Source organism: Coniophora puteana (assembly GCF_000271625.1).
Source record: "Coniophora puteana RWD-64-598 SS2 unplaced genomic scaffold CONPUscaffold_3, whole genome shotgun sequence".
In the NCBI taxonomy this organism is placed as follows: domain Eukaryota; kingdom Fungi; phylum Basidiomycota; class Agaricomycetes; order Boletales; family Coniophoraceae; genus Coniophora; species Coniophora puteana.
The window spans coordinates 2,699,863-2,709,467 of NW_006913055.1; the positions used below are offsets into that span (position 1 = coordinate 2,699,863).

Consider the following 9,605-nt stretch of genomic DNA (forward strand, 5'->3'; position numbering starts at 1 on the left):
AACACCTGAAATGTCGAGTTGCTTATCTCCCCAGAGAATGTGGAAGGTTTGCCGTCCCACTCACTCTATCTGAATGCAATCATTGGTGGCTGATGTGGAACACCAATCGGATCTCTCGATTGTTGGATCAGGTAGTTGCACGGAGTCTGCCAGTGTCTTAAGATCGGGTTTTTCTCGCGCGAGTGAACGACGAAGGCTTTTGACATGGCTTCTCCTCTCTTTTTGTTGGCTGTCGCTGCCCCTATAGCTGGAGCTCTCATTGCTATCGCCAAGGCATACCGTAACGTCCGCTCGAAAGGCTGTCCTCCGGGCCCGAAACCCCTCCCGCTTCTAGGATGCGCACTACAGGTAGACGCTACGCAACCGTGGCTCACCTACACAGAATGGAAAGATACATATGGTACGACGACTACGAGACTGTCATGAATCCCATTTTGCGCTGACTGCATGAATCCCGGCCAGGTGATATCGTATACTGTCCAACGTTCGGTCAGGACACCATTGTCGTCAACTCCGAGGAAATGGCACAGGATCTGTTTGATAAGCGGTCCAGCAACTATTCCGATAGGATGGATGCTTCTATCTTGACCAAGTAGTGCGTTGCTTGTTCTACTATGCGACGAAGTGTGCTGACCGACTATGTTACCCATTCCCGCGCGATCCTTGCGACCCGCTCTACTCGCAGCTTTGGGATGGGTCATCACACCGCAATTATGAGGCACAACGACGTGTGGCGAGAGCATAGGCGGGTAATGCAGCAAGGCCTGCGACGAGAGCCGGTGAAGGTGTACCTTCCCGTCCAGCTTCGGCGTGCACACGACCTCATCAAAAGCCTGCGAAAGTCTCCGACCGACTACTGTCGTCACGTGAAGAGGTTCTTCCAGTGCCGTAGGACAAGTGTGGAGGTGTTCTGACTCGGTGACCGTGGCTCAGGTTCTCGGGCGCGACAATTCTAGAGGTCGTTTACGATCATAGGGTCGGCTCGCGTGGCGAGGAAGATCCTATCCTGAAGCGAATCTCCGATGCGAACGACGTGGGCGTTCTCGCGCTTGCGCCGGGAAACATTCTCCGCTTGAGCGTGTTCCCGTTTCGTGAGCCCATCTTGCTGCTCTCGGTTCATGTGGACTGCATTTGAATGTGCTTCTTCAGTCCGGCACATCCCCACATGGCTTTCTGGTGGGCAGCTCGACTCTGCAGTTTGCAGAAAGCACATGGAGACAATGGTCGAGGTGCCATACAGCGAACTCAAACACAAACTGGTATGCGCACTTTTCTCAAACCAGTCGTTTAGCGCATACCTTATAATCAATACAAGGCTTCCGGATATGCTGGTCAGTGTTTAGTAGCCGACGCGTTGGAGCACTATGGTGGTCAGACCAGCGATAAAAGCCTTGAGAGTAGTATTAAGGATGCGTTCGGGACTGCATTTGCTGGCGAGTGTTGCGCTCTTTAAATTCGTTCCGCCCTTACAACTCCTCGACGCCAGCTGGCGAGGATACCGTAAGCGGTTGACTATGCTTCCTATTAGTCAAGTTTACCCATTCTTTTCCTTAGACAGGTTCGACGTTGATGATATTCATTCTCGCCATGGCCCTGTACCCCGAAGTTCAAACACGTGCACAGAGTGAAATTGACTCTGTTGTTGGAAGCGGACGTCTCCCCAGCTTCGACGACTGGGAGACACTACCTTACGTGGAGGCTGTATTTCGTGAGACACTGAGGTGGTACCCCGTGGTTCCGTTAGGTGAGCGTTTTACAAAGAGTGGAGAATAATACAGCTGATCACAACGTAAAAGGCGTTCCTCATGCAGCGTCCCGCGAAGATGTATACCGCGGGTACCATATACCTAAAGGTACCGTTTCTCCCCATCACAGCGTATTATGACAGCTGTTCACAGCATTATCGACAGGGGCTGTTGTAGTACCTAACGTCTGGTACGTTACGCATTTAAGTTAGCATAAGAAACCTAGTGATAAGCCTTCGTAAGGGCTATGACGCGAGACCCAGATAAGTATCACTCCCCTGCAGACTTCAAGCCCGAGCGCTTCCTCGACGAGCAAGGCAACCTAACTAGTGACGAGGTCGACTATGTTTTTGGTTTTGGTCGGCGCATCTGTCCGGGGCGATATCTTGCCAAGGCATCTGTATGGGTAGCGATGGCATGTATCCTCGCCAGTCTCAGGATTGAGAAAGCTAAAGACGTAGACGGCCGTCCGATTGAGCCTAAGCCGGAGTGGGTTCACGGCATTACTTCGTAAGTGCTGTGATTAAAAGTTTAACACATCCCCAGCTAAGCATGATCAGCTCCCCAAAGTCCTTCCCATGTAGTATACTTCCTCGATGGTCGTGAAAGTCACCTAGGGACATGTTAAAAATGTGTACTAATGCATTATCACGGATGGTAGATTCGGTAATCTAGTTATGTTGAATTGCGCTTCTGCAAGGATCTGCTTGCTTCAGCCCATTATTCGAGAACGCTCTCACTGGACTGTTCAAAGGAGGCGGAAAGAGCTAAGTAAGTACTCGGGAAACCCCTGAGGTTGCCATTGACGGCTTCGGTCCGGCATCTTCCGAATGGCCAGCGAGCGACGCGTCTCTTTCGCGTTGATCCTCCCTTCCTCTCAACTCTTTGAGTTTGCTTCGATTTTTAACGCGCATAACGCTCATTTGCATCTCGGCTGTCGTCAATGCATCCTTGCATTGCTCAAAGAACGCAACCTGGGCTACATTCACGCCGTCGAACACGCATCAAAGGCTCCGAAACTTCCGAAGTCCAAGTCCAAGTCCGTCCAGAGCATACCCTTCTCTTCGCCCTCTCTGCGAGCATGCCGTCGTCCGATGCGCTTTCCAGTGTGCTCTACATGCTGAGAGGAGAGTTTCCTCGGCATGTCGGATGCCGTTCTGCGCCGGCTGCATCTCATAGCGAGTGCTGACATGCAAACCTCAAGCTATTGACTACATGCTTCATGAAGAACGGCTGGTGCAACGTCTAGGATGACCGCTGGAACGTCCTTTCCAAAACTCTGGATCGATGTTCAGGCCGGCCGCGCCGAGCTGTCTTTTTCGCTCAGCTCAGCCTCCGAAGTGCTCACTCACAAGAGGTTTCTGCAAAGCTTGACTAGCACGGAGACTCGATGCTAGACTCGATGCAACCTCGTCCCGATATCCCCTCTCCAGAATACAGATACAGATTCTGCAGTCACCTTTTCTATCGATCTCGAGCACGCCCTGTGATATCATAGATCAAGCTGTGCTGCAGAGGACGGTGCGCACATAGGTGCTAGGCGGAGGTACGTTGATCATCCGGCCAGAATTAGTCGCTTGTGTCCCCCAGTCTTGCTGACACCCTTCGCAGCTGTCTGAGTTACCGGGGCAGCTGATAGTGGCTGGCTTTGAGTCGCGAGCGGATGGTATTCACGGAGACATGATCGTGGCAAGCCTGTGCCGCTGAGGGGTCCCCGCCATGCCTGGGGCCTGCAAGTCCGAGGAGTAGCTCTTTCCCATTCTATCGATCTGTTTGAGCACCGCAACCTTGACGCCACCATCCGCTGGCGCTTTATGAGGTCACGGTTTCCTCTCAAGCAGCCGTGCTCGTTGCTTGAGGGACCAGTGGGCCATGTAGTGCATACAGGTGCATACATTGGGAAAGTGTCTTCGCAATAGGTAAGTCTCTGCTCCACTTTGCGCCAGTTCTATGCGCCCGACTGGAAAAACTCGATTTGTGGAGAACGCCTTTTGCCCTGGGTATGCCTGGCTTCTTTCTCCCAGGCGGAATCTCTGCGCAGAAGGTTGTGCTTATTATACGAACTCTTGAAATGTCGAGTTGCTTATCTCCCCAGAGAATGTGGAAGGTGTGCTATCCCACTCTATCTGAATGTAACCATTGGTGGCTGATGTGAAACACCAATCATATCTCTCGATTGTTGGATCAGGTAGCTGCAGCTTCTCCAAACTTTAGCTTCCTTACAGTCTATTATGTCTACCAGACTCGTGGAAAGGACCCGCGCTCTCGTAGCTGGTACGTCGCTTGTGTTTAGTCAAATGACGCAGCTTACGCATAGACGGCATATAGTTTATCACCGAGTGTGCCAGACTATTAAGATCTGGTCGAGTGAGCGATGATAGCTTTTGATATGGCTTCTCCGCTCTTGTTGTTGGCTGTCGTTGCCCCTGTAGCTGGAGCTCTCATTGCTATCGCCAAGGCATACCGTAACGTCCGCTCGAAAGGCTGTCCTCCGGGCCCGAAACCCCTCCCGCTTCTAGGATGCGCACTACAGGTAGACGCTACGCAACCGTGGCTCACCTACACAGAATGGAAAGATACATATGGTACGACGACTACGAGACTGTCATGAATCCCATTTTGCGCTGACTGCATGAATTCCGGACAGGTGATATCGTGTACTGTCCAACATTCGGTCAGGACACCATTGTCGTCAACTCTGAGGAAATGGCGCAGGATCTGTTTGATAAGCGGTCCAGCAACTATTCCGATAGGATGGATGCTTCTGTCTTGACCGATCAGTGCGTGCTTGAACCACTTCACCGTCATCTCATTCGAAACTCCCTTGTAGCTATGGGATGGGCTACCACACCGCAATAATGGGGCACAACGACGAATGGCGCGCGCACAGACGGGTAGTTCAGCAAGGTCTTCGGCGAGAGCCAGTTGAAGTATACCACCCTGTTCAACTTCGGCGTGCGCACGACCTTATCAAGAGGTTGAGGGAGACTCCAAATGATTATTGGGATCACTTCAAGAGGTTGGTCTTACGTCTGAACGTAGGCATGTCCTTACCATAGGCACGTTTTAGGTTCTCTGGCACAACAATTTTGGAAGTCGTGTACGCCCACAGGGCAGACGAAAACGATGAGGAAGATCCCGTCCTGAAACAAGTGTCTGATTCCAACGAAACGGCCGTCCTCGTTCTCGCACCAGGAAATATCCTTCGCCTGAGCATCTTTCCTTTCCGTACGTACGTTCTTCGGCCGTGTGCACGTATTGACACCAGCTGATCTCTCAACTCTAGTTAGAATGATCCCTAGGTGGTTTCCTGGAGGAGAGCTCAACTCCGCGTTTTCTAAGAGGCAAGTGAAGGTCATGCTCGACACACCTTATAATGAGCTCAAAGGCAAGTTGGTACGCACGTTCAATCTAGACGCTTATCCTCGTATGGCGCTAATATGCTTCTTCCAGGCCAGCGGCAATGCTGGTCGATGCCTGGTTGCCGACGCTTTGGAGCGTCATGGCGGACAGATTAAGAACGAGAACCTTGAGAAAACCGTCAGAGATGTATTTGGGACTGCCTACGCTGGTATGTACTGTACTGCGTGCCAGAGATCGTACTGTTCTTACATTCTTTCATCTATAGCTGGAGAGGAAACTGTTCGTATATATTTTATATATACTTCTGTACACTAACTCAATATTGTCGTAGAGCGCTTCAACGCTGATGATCTTCATCCTTGCTATGGTGCTTTACCCTGAGGTACAAAAACGTGCTCAGAGCGAGATCGACTCCATGGTCGGTATTGGACGTCTTCCTAACTTTGACGACTGGTCGACACTGCCGTATGTTGAAGCTGTCTTTCGTGAGACGATGAGGTGGTACCCTGTCGTTCCTATAGGTACGTTGAATATATATCGTAAAAGATTTCGATGCTAAACAAAACGTAATAGGCGTTCCACATGCTGCGTCCCGCGAAGACGTATACTGCGGATACCATATACCTAAAGGTACCGCTTTTACTTATAGCCGCTTGACATCTTCGTTCCTTACAGTTCGCTGATAACAGGTGCTGTGATTGTACCCAACGTATGGTAAGTTTCGTGTCTAATCTTGGGAAACAACCCTGTGACGGGTCCCCACCAGGGCCATGACGCGGAACGCCGAAAAGTACCCCTCACCCTCGGAGTTCAAACCGGAGCGTTTTCTCGACGAGCAAGGCGACCTGATTAGTGACGACGTTGGCTACATCTTTGGATTTGGCAGGCGCATCTGTCCAGGGCGGTATCTCGCAAAGGCGTCTGTATGGGTGGCGATGGCCTGTATTCTCGCCGAGTTTAATATTGAGAAGGCTAAAGATGCAGAGGGTCGACCTGTTGAACCCAACCCGGAGTGGGTACATGGGATAACTTCGTGAGTGTGTCAGCGTCATGAAGGTTTGATGCGGCCTTGATAAGCGGGATTAGGTCTCCAAGGTCCTTCCATTGCAACATAATTCCGAGATCGTTATGATATTACGCCTGCGCCGGTTAAGACTCTACATCATTTCAATCAGCATGCACTCTACACAGTTGTATTGACTACTTCAGAATGTCGTACTCTGATTCTTTTCTATGGAAGCATATTTGACATCTTTCCGATAAAGTCAGACGCATATTCAAGTTTTGGTGCGCTTTCTCATGCGCAACGCCTGTTATAGAAGATAGGTCATGAATCATTCGCTTTGAGCTTTTGTTGTGCTTAATTAGTTTCAGTCTCGTGGGAGAAAGCCATTTGGTGGCCTGCGCCCTGTGATCACGATCCACACCCCCATCATCAATAACGCCGCCCATTCATTGCTCGCTGTTGTAGGTGTCCTGATAAGAAAGCAGCTAACTCCTTCGGATGGCATCCGTGTGTAGCGGGGTCTGTGGATTTCATACATAAAAAAGGACCGCTCTACTATCGTGAGCTATTGTCCCTCTTAATATGCACAGTGCGATACTGACCTCCGTTTCAATCATAGCAGCTCTCGTCGTAGCTACCATACGAGTCAGACGCAATCTACGCAAAGCAGGTGTCCCGCCGGGACCGCCACCCCTGCCGCTCTTAGGGAATACTCATCAAGTTGACCCAGCCCGTCCATGGATCACGTTTGCTGATTGGAAGGATACATACGGTACAGTCTAGTTCTCCTTCCGAGAATATTCAGCTGATAAACATCTTGGCTAGGCGATATCGTGTATTGTAGAATGCTCGGTCGAGACATAGTCGTTATCAATTCTGAAACGATAGCCGAAGATCTACTCGGGAAGCGCTCTCTCAATTATTCTGACAGAATGAACATGTCTAAAATGCTTGAAACGTGAGTACTATTAGATATTGGTACAGGCGCCATCTTGAATACTAAGGACATTGTGTGGTTTAGGTACGGTCATACGTTTGATACCGCCCTTTTGAACCACGATGACACATGGAGAGGCCACCGACGCGTTCTGCAGCAATCTCTTCGTCCCGAGGCTGTAACATCGTATCAGCCCATACAGCTCCGTTGCACCGCTAAGCTCTTGGATAGTTTAGCAAATTCGCCCGAGTCATGGTGGAAACATATTCAACTGTGCGTCCGCTTCTCTATTGATGGATCATAACCACTCGCTCATAATCATCATTCCTAGATTCTCGAGCTATGATATTTTAGGGGTAATCTATGACCATGACATGCCACCAGATCCAGAAAACGACGCTGTACAACAAGCCGCAAATATGGGAGTAGAAATCGGTACTATCATCGCCTCCCCAGGCTTGATCGCACTTGCTACCGCGTTCCCATTCCGTGCGTGTGCTCTTTCACGATCTTTTATCTATATTATGACCAAGATTCAAACTTCTGCAATGATCAGTGAAATATACTCCCACGTGGTGTCCTGGAGGACGTTGGATCAACGCGGCAAATTCGCGAAAGCATATGAAGGATTTTGTTGATGTACCTTTCAACACGGTGATGAAGAGAATGGTACGTGTCTGATTTTGCCAATGAATGTCGGAATCAATCACTCACTGTAATTAAGGCATGCGGCGAGGCAGGGACATGCCTTGTAGCTGACGCTTTAGCAAAATTCGGTAACACGGGTAAAGTTAGCAACGCTGAACAAGCTATCAAAGACGCGTGCGCCACAGCATACGGAGGTAAGCTAGCTCATACTCGGCGGATTTCTACAAGACTGACTTTGTCTCGCTTGTCATCAGCCGGAGGGGAAACAGTCAGGCATACCGCTTGGCTAACCCTTCAGAGCTGGCTAACGCTTGTATCTTTTAGACTGCATCGACACTAACTGTATTTACGCTAGCCATGGTACTTTACCCGCATGTTCAAGCGCGCGCCCAAGAGGAAATAGCGGCAGTCGTGGGAAATGAGCGTCTTCCTGACTTCAGCGATAGATCAGCTCTACCCTATATTGAAGCAGTTCTGCGCGAGACTTTAAGGTGGAGACCTGTTGTTCCGTTAGGTAACGTTCCCCCCAAACCACCCTGTTGAGCATTTCTTCGCGCGACGCTGATAGTGCACTTAGCGATACCTCACGCTGCGACAAATAATGATATATACAATGGCTATGTGATTCCGAAGGGTTAGCAACATTAACATTCCCTTCACATTGAGCTCACGTCATTGCTAGGGGCTGTTATTATTCCTAACGTCTGGTACGTACAACCTTAGTGATCTAATGTCACCAAGATGAGCAATTTTGCAGGGCGATGGCTCGCAACACAGAGAAGTATCCATCTCCGGATACATTTGACCCAGATAGATTCCTCGATCCAAATGGAAAACTCAATGAGGATACGCCTGATTTTGCATTTGGCTTCGGTCGTCGCATCTGCCCTGGTCGCTATCTGGCACTCGGATCGGTGTGGGTTGCGATGGCGCAAATTCTGGCATCGTTTTCGATCGAGAAAGAGAAGGATTCTGTGGGAAGCCTGATCGAGCCGAATCCGGGATGGACGCATGGTATAACCTCGTGAGTGGTCAATGTTTCTTCAGCAACGTTTAGGCACCTACACATTGCTTGTGCCACAGCTTCCCCAGATCATTCCCATGCAACTTCGTTGCTAGGAGAGAATGAATCCATATCTCATGTGAGATTATTTTGTTTGATAGCGAAGTGCAAGGATAGCTGTAAATGTGTCTTACTTCCCCCGCGAATTGCACTCTGCGCACGCTTTCCGGGAGACTTGGAACTTGTGTGACCCAATCTTGCCTGGTTGTTTTCAGTCCCTTAGTTACGACGACGAATGACTGTCAAACGCTTTGGATTATGCAATGAACAATGTCGCCAATAAGTACAGTACGCTGGGGCGTTCCCAGGTTGTTGCCTGTCACTGGATGCACAGTAAAGTTTTTTAGGGCAGAAAACTGTGGGAAAACAGGAAAAAAACCCAAATTGTTTTCACAGTTTTTCAGGATGTAATACTGGATAAAAATCTGTGATTTTCTCACCATATGTGGTGGATAAAAATCGGTTGAAAACTTTGAAAAAACTGGATAGCATCTAGCTAAAATGTGCGTGCTTTTATTCTGGTTTTTATATAGTAAATGCTTGAAGTTTTCACAATAAAAAACAAATATTAATGACAACAAAAACAGGGAGGTACAAACTAATTTTTGTTTAGTTTTCTTGGTACACTATTTGAGAGATAACTAAATATGAATACATCAAAGCTATCCAATTATTGAGGAGAAAAAATCAAAAGAAAATAAGGGAAAAAATACAAGAACACTTCACCAGTTTTCTCACCTAAAAAATCAAACAAAAAAATCAGAAACCGAGATTTTGATTATTTTAACTGTGGCTTATATGGTGGATGCTCAATTGAGCTGCAGCCAACATGGTGCGTGAGTG

General features: G+C 49.0%; 3 protein-coding genes across 3 annotated transcripts; all 3 read left to right on the forward strand.

Annotated features, from left to right (window-relative positions):
* Nucleotides 1-204: 204 nt before the first annotated feature.
* CONPUDRAFT_151467 (cytochrome P450) lies at nt 205-2,259 on the forward strand (the record flags this gene model as incomplete). Its single annotated transcript, XM_007767954.1, has 11 exons — nt 205-400; nt 463-595; nt 686-874; nt 934-1,091; nt 1,150-1,259; nt 1,316-1,331; nt 1,487-1,500; nt 1,555-1,744; nt 1,797-1,853; nt 1,911-1,935; nt 1,989-2,259. 11 exons carry the CDS (start codon nt 205-207, stop codon nt 2,257-2,259), a joined length of 1,359 nt encoding a protein of 452 aa, XP_007766144.1.
* A 1,875-nt stretch (nt 2,260-4,134) lies between these two features.
* CONPUDRAFT_163579 (PAH-inducible cytochrome P450 monooxygenase PC-PAH 6) lies at nt 4,135-6,338 on the forward strand (the record flags this gene model as incomplete). The annotated part of the gene is made up of 12 exons (XM_007767955.1): nt 4,135-4,330; nt 4,393-4,525; nt 4,576-4,764; nt 4,816-4,973; nt 5,032-5,141; nt 5,199-5,316; nt 5,374-5,387; nt 5,440-5,629; nt 5,682-5,738; nt 5,798-5,822; nt 5,875-6,141; nt 6,195-6,338. 12 exons carry the CDS (start codon nt 4,135-4,137, stop codon nt 6,238-6,240), a joined length of 1,503 nt encoding a protein of 500 aa, XP_007766145.1. The 3' UTR covers nt 6,241-6,338.
* A 402-nt stretch (nt 6,339-6,740) lies between these two features.
* Nucleotides 6,741-8,930, forward strand: CONPUDRAFT_163580 (cytochrome P450). Its single transcript, XM_007767956.1, has 12 exons — nt 6,741-6,886; nt 6,940-7,072; nt 7,136-7,324; nt 7,383-7,540; nt 7,608-7,720; nt 7,776-7,893; nt 7,954-7,967; nt 8,024-8,213; nt 8,277-8,333; nt 8,382-8,406; nt 8,457-8,723; nt 8,783-8,930. Exons 2-12 carry the CDS (start codon nt 6,960-6,962, stop codon nt 8,826-8,828), a joined length of 1,290 nt encoding a protein of 429 aa, XP_007766146.1. The 5' UTR covers nt 6,741-6,886; nt 6,940-6,959; the 3' UTR covers nt 8,829-8,930.
* The last annotated feature ends 675 nt before the right edge of the window (nt 8,931-9,605 follow it).

Excerpts from the sequence above, each read along its gene's own strand:
- CONPUDRAFT_163580 (XM_007767956.1), top strand. The coding sequence starts at position 6,960 with ATGCTCGGTCGAGACATAGTCGTTATCAATTCTGAAACGATAGCCGAA. Across the intron at positions 7,073-7,135 it reads ATGTCTAAAATGCTTGAAAC|GTACGGTCATACGTTTGATA; the intron begins GTGAGTACTATT and ends TGTGTGGTTTAG. Across the intron at positions 8,724-8,782 it reads TGGACGCATGGTATAACCTC|CTTCCCCAGATCATTCCCAT; the intron begins GTGAGTGGTCAA and ends CTTGTGCCACAG.